This window comes from Paramisgurnus dabryanus, chromosome 8 (genome assembly GCF_030506205.2).
Source record: "Paramisgurnus dabryanus chromosome 8, PD_genome_1.1, whole genome shotgun sequence".
In the NCBI taxonomy this organism is placed as follows: Eukaryota; Metazoa; Chordata; class Actinopteri; order Cypriniformes; family Cobitidae; genus Paramisgurnus; species Paramisgurnus dabryanus.
In genome coordinates this window covers 28,171,336-28,185,128 of record NC_133344.1, presented here as the reverse complement: position 1 = coordinate 28,185,128, position 13,793 = coordinate 28,171,336, and the positions used below count along the sequence as shown (strand labels likewise).

Here is a 13,793-nt window from a genome sequence, read left to right as displayed (position 1 = left end):
GCAAGCTAAGCTGCTATCGAATCACAACACACTAAACAAACTACACAATCAGAACTTGTTACATATTTCTGAAGGAGGGACTTCATAGAACAAGGAAGACATCAGCACGTTTTTATGTCAGTAAAAACAGCGGTATACAGATAAGTAAATTGTGTGGAAAATGTGTTTTTTTTTAAACGGGAAACGTGAACACATGTTATATTGCGCACTCAGATGATTGTGTTAACACAATCAAAGCTTTAAAAACACAGAGAGAATGTGACCTTTAAAGATACTTGCACGTTTTGTCTAACAAGTTAATCTTCACAGATGAGTGCAAATTTTATGAATTCCGAGGTGTACATGCGTTCACTAGAAATAAAACAACGATAAAATGACGATTAAAGTCATTAAAAGTGTGTTAATCTGTAAAGACTTACTTGTTGGACAGGTGTGAAGTGTGGACACTGGACACTAACATGTAAGTGTCATAAACTTTTGTTAAAAACACAGAGCTTATTTTTTGCGATGATCCAAAAGTCTATGGGAAAAACGTATGGAAGGAACCAGTATCCTGCTAAAGTCCAATTTATAGTCGTGCCTAAGGTCTACACCGTAGGTTATCCATAGACTCTGTGTATCCTGCACCTCGCCAAATTTTTTACAGCGCATCATTTCAATGCGGGCCGCAAGCGCTGTGATTGATCCACTAGAACCCCTCCCATCAGGAAAAAAAACTGCGTCATAGGTATTTCCGATTGCGACGGTTTGAACAAAGATGGGCCAAGCTGAGGAGTGATTTAACTCAAACTGCAACGAAAGTCGCTGTTTATTTACTTCCATCACTGCTGGTCTTCTCAAAGCATACACAACAAGTTGCTGTTTCTTCTTCATTTGTGGGTTTACTGAGCAAGCCGCTTCTTCTTTGGCAGTTAAGCTGCTGTGGTTACACGCAAGGATACGACGCGGAAAACAACGCAGAAGTATAACTGAAAACCGACGCGTAGCCTACATCGTAGGATGTACGCACAATTTTAATAAGCCCTTAACTTCCGAATTAGATTACAAAAATACATAATGCCTGCGGCACTCTATTTTCCTCACAAACAACAACACACTTCCTCGATGACGTTGATTTCATGCGTTATTCCAGTTAAAGTGTCCATATAAGGATTTCCACTGCACTTCCTGCACTTTTGCCCATAAAAGAAATAAAGCAAGATTGTTACGTAAAATCTTTCACGTTTAAAAAAAAAACTTTCCGAACATTCTACAAACCCTGGCAAAGTGCATTTCCAGAGATGTTTTTTCTATGGCACCACTATGAAGAACCTTCTAAACAGCTGTATTTTAAGAGTGTGTGACACTTATGGGGGCCTTTTTTAGATGAAACATCTAAGAAAAGAATGTGTCTTACCTAAACTCTTTCTTTCAAAAACTATCAAGATATTTATATTGTTTCTATATCGATTCAAGTACTGAAGGCCTATAAACAATGCCATCCATGAAATAAGTAGACCGCTACTGTTATAAACAGAACAGAAAATGTATTTTAAATAACTTGGAAGATGCTTTTGTACAAAGCAACTTACAGTGCATTACAAACTGTACATTTTATCATTATGTGTGAACCCACAACCTTTTGCACTGCTAATGCAATGCTCCACCACTGAGCTACAGAAACACCGATAAAAAATAATCTATATAGGGTTTTGACATAATGTGTCACTGTTATGTCTTCTTAAAAAAAAAAAGAGTAAAAAAAAGAGTAGTTTTGTTGAGGAAACTGTGGTGGCTGAGCACAATTCTGTGACCATGGTGGGTTATGAGAAACAGACAAACATCTGTGTATGTATGTATGTATGACCAATTGTACCCACAAAGATAGGAATACCAGTATTTTTGTGACATTTTGTTGTCCCCATGAGGAAATGCATTACGTCTATGGAATGTCTCCACAAAACATGGAAACCAGAATGTGTGTGTGTGTGTGCGTGCGTGTGTGCGTGCGGCGTGCGTGCGTGCGTGTTTACTTTTTCTCTCAACTCTTGTCTCAGAACTATTTGCTGCTGTTTTGTTGCTATGAATTATATTCAACATAAAGTAGAGATCTTTATGTTTTGGTCTCTTAGGTCTGGTTTGAATAGAGTTGTTTATGTGAATACTGTACAAGGTTTAGTTTAAGGTCTCAATGGTTTTCCATTGGAGAATTGTTGAATGGGTTTTTGCTGATGTTAATGATTCAGCCTATTTGTAATTCTTAATTATTTGTCTACTGGGTGAAAAGAAACACTTAAAGATTAACATTGAACTTACACTTGAATACATTAGTGCTAATTTAAAACTGGATGTGAAATAACATTTTGACATCCTCTGGGAACAAAGCTTTAAGCATACGGCAAAAAAATTTAAATTCTCTGGCAAAAAATATATTTTAAATATATGCTTAATACCTTTTGTAAAATGTTATGCCCAATTGAATATATTTTTGAATCTTCAAATATATTAAGTTTTAACCTTCATATATTAACATATATTTCAAACTGTATTTCAAGGGCAAGCAAATACATTTCTAATTTTACAACCCATATGGCAAAAATTTATTTTAAATATATGCTAAATACAAGTAAATTTTATAAAGTATACTTTTAAAGTTAAAAATATATCTTATAAATATCCCTTTTAAAACTGTTATGTTTACAGGTTCGTAACAAAAACAAAGTTTTTTCCAATGCAACGCGAATATAAAAAAATTGAAAAATATGGAGGGCTAAATATATTTTTTAAAATATATATAGCTTTAAAATGTATTTACTTTTAAAATATATATTGCAAAATAAAAAAAATCCCCAAAAATATATTGGTGAAACATATTTTTGTAAACATATTCCAAAATATACTTCAGCAAATACATTTTTTGGCAATTTTTTGTATAATTTGAAATATATTTAAAAAATATTTTTGCCATGAGGTAGCAAAGTTCAAATCATCATCTGAAAACAGTACAGTGGTAGTACCATGGTGAAGACGTTTTGGTAATCAAAACAAAATGTATTCATTTTATTTCTACTTTTTGGCTCTTTTTGATATTAAAAATTAACAAAATTCGAGAAAACAATGTCCAGACAACCAATTTGTATTTTGTTTTTTTTTTAATTGTGAAAAAGAATCCACTGTAGGCGAGTTGAGAGAACCCAATGGCAAACACTGGAGTATATATACACTGACTAATGAAGGGTAAATAGACACACCTGTAGACATTAGGCAGGGTAACACAAAAAACTACAAAGACCATGAACATGGGACTACAAAACAGACATGATCATTTCAAAATAAAAGACATGGATTACAAAATTTATTTAACCACACATATACATGACAAAAACTACTTGCTTTTAGTTATAAATACTGAAAAGTTATTATGGGTTTTACAATGTATTTTTTACATGTAAGGTAGGACACACTTACATTTTGCAGTGTAATTGTAGGCCTACTAAATAACATCAACAAAACAACTTTTACTTGTAATTATTCTGTAGAACCACTTGCAGTTGTTATTTGTATTGCTACTGTAATGCATTATACAGTAGCAACCTGCAACATAGACACACTAGAGTATAATGTAAAGTGTTACTGAAGAAAAAGATGCATAAAAATGTGCTATTTAGTCAGCTTTACTCAAGGCAGTGAAAAACTGGATGAATAAGATGTAATTTGCATTTAGTTAAGTTGTTATGACTGACGGGTTAATGCGGTAAAATGCAACCGAAATGATTGCACTCATAAATCACTACAAATACTCATACACAGATGGATGAGTATTCAGTGTGATTTATGGGAGGGCAGATGGACAAAGCAATGACAGACTGTTTGCCATATTTTGGGATGTCACTTCTGCTCGTTGTTCTACTTTTTTGCAACGATTTTTATTGTGTCTGTATCTGCATTCGAATTATTGTTTAATGAATATGCTTAAGACACACTGGTGATGTATTGATCAACGTTTAAAGTCTTCTTAGTCCACTCTGCATTAGGCTGTGTTGAGACTGCTCTTCTTAATCATGAACACAGGGGGCGCTATTTGTGTGTAAAACCGTATGATACTGTGAAAAGAATTCAGGCTTAATTCACAAAAACATACTGACCAATCTATAAGCGGAATTCATGTAAATTAGGACACTTTTTTCAGGCATCTTAATGTCAAGGATGTCCCTCGAAATCACACTACATTTTGTAAATAAACGAACAAATTGGGAATTCTGTAAATGTATTACACTATAAGAAAATATGTTTGCTTCACTTGAGAGATCTTCAAAACTATTTTTATTTGGAACAAACGTACCCACATGAAAAATACCGTAGTACACTTCAGTATTTACTAGAGTAAACTATAGTAAAATATAGGCTACTACGACATTGAACCTTACCAAAGTCATGGTAAAAGTAGGCAACAGTATTTGCTACAGTTTATCAATTCAATATAGTAAATATGACAGAATACTATAGTAGGCATATACATTAACAAAGTGTAGCAATTACTATCATACACGAAGTATAGCATACTACAATTTATCACAGTTAACCGTACTAAATAAAAAGTAGTAATATGCAGTAAACAGCTTATTAAAGTATACTATTGCTATTAACAAAGTGTAGCAATCACAAGTAAAATTAAGAGATTTACTTAAGCAAATAGAGTATTATTATTTACATTAAAATATTCAATATGTATTTGTATAGCTTGTTTCACATATCGTCTCAAAGCAGCTTCACAGAAAATGCCTTTTAAATGTCACTATAGCCTAATAATAGTAGACTACATTTAAATTACATAGAGGTAAAAGAGAAAAAAAGGTCTTGCACACTTTCAAACACTTCAAGTGTTTACCACACGACAGTGTTTGCAGTAGAAGTGCATACTTTATGCGCGCGCGCCCATGTGTATGTGCGCGTGTTTACTCCCTCTCTCCCTCCCGCGCATGTCATTATCCCGCGAGCGTCTCTAGGTGATTTAGCGGCGCCAGTCTGAAGCAGGTGTTCAACATGGCGATCTCGGGATTCGCATCTCACTCAATTTCACTCTTCTTCTACGTGATTTTAGCAGCGTTTCTGCATCAAGGTAAGACACGCGGACTATGCGTGAACGCTTGTGTGATGTCTGGGCGAGTCAGGGCAGCGTGTAAACATATGCAATTACTTGCGCATGATGCTCTGCATATAGTCGCAGTGTACAGTACTCTCAAAGCTCTTTGCCTACTAAAGTGTGATTTATAGTTTATATACAGTCTGCATCGGACTTGTTATGAAGAGTTGTTAGAGACGTTTACAGTTGTGAATGATGTTTGTGGTTGTTTAGCTGGAGAAAAGTGCTGTCCTGATGCTTTTGGAAACCTAGTGATGCTGATGTGAGGGAACAAGTGCCTTTTACTCAGCTAGAAGTCTGGTTGGTTGCTGGCTATCTGAAACGCACTTCAAATGATTTTAAACGACTTTATAAGGTGATGTTAAACTGTGTGTTTGTGTAAAGGCATTATTTTATTTTCCATAATGAAATGGTTGTGAATAACGAACGCGCGCAATGCAGAATAAAGCGATACAGTTCCATTCACTTCATACAGTGAGTGAATTTAAGCGGCATACGCGCACCTATTTTGTATTTGTTTCAAACTGAACTGTTCTCGTCTGTTTTGTGTGAGGTATTTAAGGACTCATGGTTAATTCGGTATGCCTAAAGATGTTTTTGACTGATATTTTGCTTCGTTACACTGTACGGGAAGCGCTGAGATTCGCTCCGTGCGCATCTCATCCATCAACAGGTTTTTTCGCAACTTACTGGCTTCGTATTGCGTGTGCTGTATGTGATTTCCCAATTGTTTGTATTTTTTCATATATGCCTTACTGTATAAAGATTATTGTAAAGGTGGCGCGTTTTGCAGTGTCAAATAATGCCTGTGTACCGCGTAAACTCCTTTGCAAAAAAAACAGTGTAAGTCTAACAGCATCACAAGAGTCACCTGGGGGTGCACACGTTTGTTTTGTGACTTGATCATTTGGTGTGGATGTTGCAGTCCACTGTTAACACAATCATGCCATTCTGTTTCTGAGTCTGAATGATTTTTTGTCAAGCTTTTGTGTACGTGCACTTAAATGCTTATATTTATCGTCTCATGGGTGTCTTCCCAAGCAGTTCTTACATTATCCTAAATATACGCATGCTAATAGGTAGTTGAGATTAAATGCTCTCGAGATATCACGCAGTACACTTGCTCAACCTAAAACATTTTTAACATTATTTTCTTACGTTTATATAACTGTAATATCATAATTTTTAAAGCTACACTCCCATATGAAAGAGGTCAGATGCAAAACCCTTTTAGTGTGTCTGACTTGTTTTCTTGTAAATGAGCATTTTTTTATCAGACTCTTATGTATTTTATGTACAAGCCGGGGGCATTCGGTTAATATCATTATCTCATTTTTGACAGGTGGCGTTTAAAGGCTTTTGCATCTGAACTCATCATATACTGAATAAAAGCTATAAAGAGGCTAATGTACAGGCAGACTGCAGTGAACAGCATGAGTCTTAAAAAAAGAAATGCATATTAGTTTAACAGAGCATATTTGCTCAATTATATTAATATAGATTAAGATATATATATATATATATATATATATATATATATATATTAGTATTAATACTATACAGTACTATTAATAGCATACAGTACATGTATACTATTAAAGTATATATACAAATAATAGCAATTCTTATCTATTGTAATGAGATTAGATATTCATGTAAATTGCCTCACGTCAGGGGTAATTTTCGGTGTGAATGACTCACAGGTCTCCATGCGTTTGTGAGGAGCTCAAGTTGTAAATATTACAAACACACTGCAGCTTTTGCATAATTCACGATGCCCTGTGATGAATGTTATGGAAGATGAATGTTCTGACACTCCGCACAACAATCAGCACTCATTTAAAATCCTCTAAAATCAAGCAGGAAACCCTCTTAAACATACCCGCAGAGAAAAGACAAGTAAAAAACAGAGCGCTTATGCTTGCACGCGGCAGAGGGATTCTGTTTAAAGCCATTTACGGTGAATCGTCTTTCTGCACGCCTGCGCTGAGATTGTCACGCTGTTACTTGTTTGTTTTTCCAAAATGGACTGAATCCCAACATATACTGGTGATTGGCAGTATAGTAAAAGATTTACCCTTGGTGCATTCGTTTTCCGGGACAATTTGTAGAAATAATATTCCTTTCTATTTAAAGCAAAAGAATTTATAGCTCATTAGATTTACATTATCCCTGCTTAATAAGCCTTGTGCTGATTGCTAAATAATGCACAACACTGCATTATGGCCATACCAGATGCTAAAGTTGCCGAGATGGAAAATATGTGGATAACTTTCTATAAACGTGTGTCGTGAGAAAATGATGCTGCCCGGTACAATTATAAGCTTTTTTTGCCGTGTCATTAAGGAACTTGAATCAGAATAAGCACATCTTGCTTCAAAGGAGTCTTTTAATGCCGAAGTTCAAAGCGGGCTTTAAAGTTATATAATTTTGACAGCTCAACAATTCTGATTCATTTTGCATTTGTGTATTTCATCAAATAGATGGGTCATACTTTGCAATCTGTTATACAGGTTATTACATTGCTCATCCACTTATGTAACTTCACAACAAAACACTGTCTACCGAGTAAACACGCAAGTACAGGGCTTCAAAAACCTCTCCTATCTTGGTTTTCTGCCCTTTGTATTACTAAACATCATAGGAGAGGTATCCTCTCATCTGTAGTACTAGACCATAAACAAAATGATGCTTAAAGACTATCGCTGCTGTAGGAAAGATACTGGTGGAGAGAGCTATGCGGCAGCACCGAGTCAATTAGTTGTAACGAATTGAAGAAAAGCCCAGTGGTGAGAGAATGCTTCATTCATGACGCTGCTGGAGTAATGAGAGGGGGGAATATGACGAGGGGAGGGGGCTTGTGTCTTCTGTGATAAATATTGTCATTGTTCTCAATCTGCCCTGTCTTTCATGGACCCAGCTCATTGTCTGTCCTAGTTGGCGAATTGTTTTGGCACTGACCATGAAAAAAATCGAATTAGGTTGTTTATCAGGGCACAAAGTTCACGGTCTGTTTGGCTTCCCAGACGCAGAAGAGCTACGGAAAGATATGTAGCATCGCGATCGTTTGGAGATATTTTGATTGATGCCACCTTTCAGGGTTTAGTGATTCTTTTAATTTTTTATACATTTATGAGATCCCAAGGAAATCAAAATGAAACATTTTAGTTTTTTAATAAAGGTTCAAGGTGAAATGTTTTTACACTTAAATAAAATGCTTTACTTTAACCACCTGTCACTCACGTACCCTGTTTCATGTTCAAATATGTCAAGTTATGCAAGTAAAATGATTTATGAATGCGGATCATGTTGGCTTTATATAATAACCAGCTAAATTATACATTTCCATCCTTTGAGACCCGTTCCAAAATACATTTTATACTATAGGTGTGTGTTTACAGACCATGCACTTCAGAAACATATTTTTTTGTGATGACCTACTTCATCTCTCCACGTTTCGAGTGTCGTCATGAAAAATGTTCAGAAACATATGAACGATGACATGCCCCCGAAGCTCGACAAGATGTGACCCACTTAGCCGCTGATGGAACCTATAGCGTCTCAGCATCGTCTCCAGAGACCCCTGCATTCACTCAAGCCTTGTTTTTGTTTGGGTCTCTGTGGTTATATAGCGTCTCTCCCACCTCCCCTTAACCATAAATTGATTGCATTCTCAGCGTTTTAAAATATTTAAAGCGGAGAGGGGCGAGCTAGTTAGTGACATCGTGAATGCAGTCTCGACTGCAGATCGCATCACCATCGATCAGTTGAGACGTAGAGTGGGACTCCAGCTGTCTGAGTAAGAGAGAGTGACCAATCAATAGTACATACAGATGGTGACTCAGAGGGGAGGTGCTATTCAATAGAGCTGCTAAATACCTAAGAATGTCAGGACGCTGGATATTCACAGTGGTTGATCTCACCACCTCGAGCAAAAACAGGTTCTGGGACGGTAACATCTGTCTGCACAGTCGTGATTGTATGCACTGTAAACAATTCCTGGTTGCCGTGAAATTTTTAAAATTAATAATTAGAAATTATTTTATTAATCTTGACTGGAAAAAAGTTGCTTTAACTTATAAAATAAAGTTGAAATAATTAAGCTGATTCAACTTTATTTTATAGGTTACACCACTAGTCAAGATTAAAAATTTTTTTTAAGTTAAACGACTTTTTTTTACAGAGTATAATAGTGGTTCTCATGTACATTAAGTAGCTCACTGATTAATGCTTTCACATTTGTAAGTCATAAAACTGTCTACTAAATGAATAAATGTAATTGTAAATATATTGTCATTTTAACATTATACAACTTGCACATGGTGTTTCTCCCAGACCAATATGTTACGCAAGAAGACAACAGAGGACACAGTACATAAGGTACACACTTAACTGTACATAACAAAATTATCTTAAACGTACAGTATCATGAAAATCTGACTTTTTTCATGTTTAAGTGGGTCCCCAGTGCTTCTATCAACCTAGAATATGTGTAAAAGATTAAATTCAGTAACTTAGTTTTGGTAAACCATTTTCTGCAAGCATGTGAAAAAATAGGTCACTGGCTCCCTGTGTGATGTCAATAGGGGATAGAACCGCCCCTTAATCTTTATTATCCAACCATGGCACTGTTATTTAGTGTAGGGATCAGCTCATTTGCATTTAAAATGACACACCCGAAAACTGAAGTGGCAATTTAAACATGCCTACTGTATACAGGGCTCGCAACATTTCAAAATCCCTGGTAGCCCTTAGGGCAGCAAGGCACTCTTTAATTTTTGGTAGCCCGAAATGAATATAAGTAGCCAGAATAAAAAATACATTGTTTAATGTAGAATATTGATAAATCCTGAATTTCCATGTAAGCCAACTATTCCTGCCCATCCCCAGCTAACAATCTTTGGTTCCCAAAACGTTCCCCTAATATTAGTTTTTGGTTTCTAGAACGTTAGTTTCCAAGGTTCTTGGTTAGCCAGGAATGTTTTCTTTAAGAAAATAAACATTCCCCTAACGTTATTTTTAGGTGAGCTTAACGTTCCCCTAACGTTAGAATAATTGTTCTAATACTGAAATATTATATGAATGTATTATAACACAGGTTATTTTTAATAAAAAATACCTCAGCACATCACACAAGAGGATGCCGAATTACATACAAATATTTACCTAACTAAATCTGAGACAATGCAAAAACATTAAAATATTTTTTCCTCCCCAAGATAGCCCGATGGGCAGGATTGAGATATGTTTTGCGAGCCCTGCTATAATAAATATCTATATGGTATTTTGAGCTTAAACTTCTGAAACACACTCTGGGGACACCAAAGATTTATTTTACACAATAAAAAAGTCTTGTGAAATGTCCCCTTTAATATTTTTAGTTGCATTTTATTATTTGCATGTAACATTTTTCTCTTCTGTATGCAAATCTTTTCTTTTTGACAATGCTGGTGGAATGAGCTGTATTGATTTTTTACTGTCAAAGTCTGGGTGCATATAAATTATGCTTTTTAAAAAGTTAGGTTAATATTAGATAACTTACCACACTATCTGTAGTGAACCACTTACATGAATTGAATTTGATTCTGTTGCTGTCTGATAAAATATTCTGTATAGTTTGTAACTTCTGCAAAAATCTATTGAAATCAATAACTTCACATTGTGCTACTTTTGTGCGAAATCCCAATTCTCATGCACAGTTTGTATTAAAATGCTTCAATGGTCCATTAAAACAAATGTTTTTAAAGGTTTAACTCAACTCAGAGTTATTCCATTGGGACACGCTATCTTAATTACAGTTTTACAATAGGACTTTAATTTATCATTTGTCACTGTTGAATCAGGACAATGCACCCGTAGCAATTCACTTGAATCAACCGTCTATTGATCGCTGGTCCGGTGGGGAATGGTGTCCACGTAATGAAGCCTCTCCTTTGTGGTTGATTGAGGAATGGTAGAGTATCAAATGTGTCAAATTGAATAACCGTAGGTCGACAGAATTGCATGATGGGATTTTTTTTCTTGGCTTGCCTGTTGCACAGGCGCTTGTTAGGCATGATGTGTGATTAATGTCATTTCACAGCATTAAGAGCACTGTTGAAACCGTATCCTTGCCGTAGCCATTACATCTTGTATACGAGGCAAGTGCCTGTCTCATTCATTTAAACAAACGTTTACATGATGCATGTATGCAAAGGTCTTTGTATGGTATTTGCATTCTTTTAATAGAGATCCATTTTGATAATAAGTTCTGCAAAGTGTTGTAGGTTAACCAATCCCCCACTTGAAGAAAGGGATGTTAAGTTTATGGTATTAAAACCATCATACTTTGGCTTAAAATGTGACTATGTTTTTTTTAAAGATCTCAGTAGTTCTCATCTGTTCAATCTCTTTTCTCTGCTCTTCATGTGACGTATCTGTTCTCATCTGGAGCTTTGAGCACTCAGCACAATAGCTTTTTAATTTACACTTAACAAGGCTATTGATTTGTGTAATACATTTGTGTAATACAAAGTCAGAAATGTATTATGGGGAAGTAGCACAACTTCAGTTAGTCTGTTGTTTGGCAAGCATCTTATTCCTGTGATAGTAGAATTCCAGATTTAGAAGCAAATTACGGTAGATGATAACACCAGTAAACTTGTTTACCAGTGCTAGGGAGTAACTTATTAAAAGTATAGAGATGATACTGACATTTTTCAGTAGCATAATAATAGTGGCTCGGCTGTATACAGTCTCCAGTGAGTAGCGGTTTAACGTGACATAACACTACATTTCTTTATCGTATTTCACATTATACAGTTCATGCAGCTAGCATTTGTCTTTTCTCCCAGTGGTGTTTAAAAGTCCCCTTCATTACATTTATACATTCAGCAAACACATTTATTTAAGGCAACTTACAGTACACTTCAAGGTATACATTTTATCATTACGTGTGTTCCTGGGGATTGAAGCCATGCTAACACAATGCTTTACCAGTTAAGCTACAGTCAGGGACATTTATTCATTTTGGTGAAACTTGTTTAAAGGTTCATGAAATGAGCTGATTTATTATCAGTATTTAATCAAAGTCAATATGTGACCTTGGACCACAAACCAGAAAAGGTCATTTTTTACTGTATATAATCTGAATAAATAAGCTTTCAATTGTGTGGTTTATTATAATAGGATATAATAAATATTATAATATTTGGATGAGATACAATTATTTGAAAATCTGAAATCAGATGGTGCAAAAACAATCGCTATTAAAGTTGTCCAAATTAAGTCATTAACTCTTTCCCCGCCAGCGTTTTTTTTTTTTTTTAAAGTTGCCAGTCAGCGCCAGCATTTTTATAATTTTCACAAAACTTATGAAAACACAGAAAATATTCTTCTTTTAATATATATAAACATACAATATATCAAATAAAAGAACAGACCTTCTTTTTTCACCTCTGACATATGGGTAGATTTCTTCAAAAATACAAAATTTTGAGCAAAAATCTGGGTTACACTTTATTTTGATAGTCCACTTTAGACATTCTACTAGCTATAAACAACTTTGCAACTACATGTCAACTAACTTTCAATAATTTGCAACTATTCATCAACTAACTGTCATTAGTGTATTAGTAGACTGTAATGGTTAGGGTTAGGGAAGAGGTTTGGGTTAGTGGAATAAGTTGACATGCACCTGCAAAGATACTTATAGTCAGTTGAATGTCTGTTGACATATCATCACAATAAAGTGTTAGTAGATATTAAGCAGACAGTCTACAAATTCTCTAAAGATTGGTAGTTGATAATTAGTTGCAAAGTTACTTATAATTAGTAAAATGTCTAAAGTGGACTATCAAAATAAAGTGTTACCATAATTGCATTTTTGTGAAGGACTTTTGATAGAGATCAGATTCAAAGCAATCCTCAAAACATACAGAGTTTGAATTGTTTGCCCTAAGGCAGAGCTTCCCAAACTCCAGAATGGTAAGGCCCACCAAGACCGTAGCAAAAGCTCCACGCCCCCTCCACATTTGTATATTACATATATTTTTAATAAAGCAGATTGTCTCATTGCACAAAATTATCATCATTTATTAAACAGTTTTTAAGAATCTCATGTGAGTTATGAGAACTACGAGAAATATAAAAAAGAATTATGAGAAATATTTAATATTCTGGTGAAAGATGTTTAAAAGACATAAACATTCTTTACAAATATATTTAAATCCATCACACTACATACTTTCTGCATAGTGTTTACAATAATAATGCAAAGTGTGTAACAGAAGCTACATCTTTCACAAATCTATTGCAATGAATTACATAAGTATGTAAAAAAAATTTAAAACCATTTTCAAGCAATTAATCTCATCTCACTGTAATAAAAAATGTTTCTATGCTTTATGTTTATGTAATAGGGAGAGTCAATCAAATCTCAGGACAATTAGAATATTTTAATGTTTTGATTTAGCCTAGCCAGGGCTCTAGACTAACTTTTTGCACTGGTTGCACTGGTGCCCCTATCATTTTTTCTTAGGTGCACCAGCACAAAAGTTAGGTGCACCCAAATTTTTGACTGCATTGGATTTATAGTTCACCCAAAAATGAAAATTCTATCAAAATTTACTCACTCTCATGTTGTTACAAACCTGTATAAATGTCTTTGTTCTGGTGAACATGAATGAAAACA

The 13,793-nt window shown here is 34.9% G+C and overlaps 1 protein-coding gene across 3 annotated transcripts in view; it reads left to right on the top strand.

Moving 5' to 3' along the window:
- The first annotated feature begins 4,948 nt into the window (after positions 1-4,948).
- The window catches only part of cadm1b (cell adhesion molecule 1b), a 205,779-nt gene continuing 196,934 nt past the window's right edge, over positions 4,949-13,793 (top strand). Inside the window, exon 1 of one of the 3 annotated variants that reach the window (XM_065281370.1) lies at positions 4,949-5,098. In XM_065281370.1, coding sequence (XP_065137442.1) covers positions 5,023-5,098 — 76 coding nt within the window. In that variant the 5' untranslated portion in view covers positions 4,949-5,022. The remainder of the gene's footprint in view (positions 5,099-13,793) is intronic. The other 2 variants (XM_065281369.1, XM_065281371.1) reach the window with 2 other exon arrangements.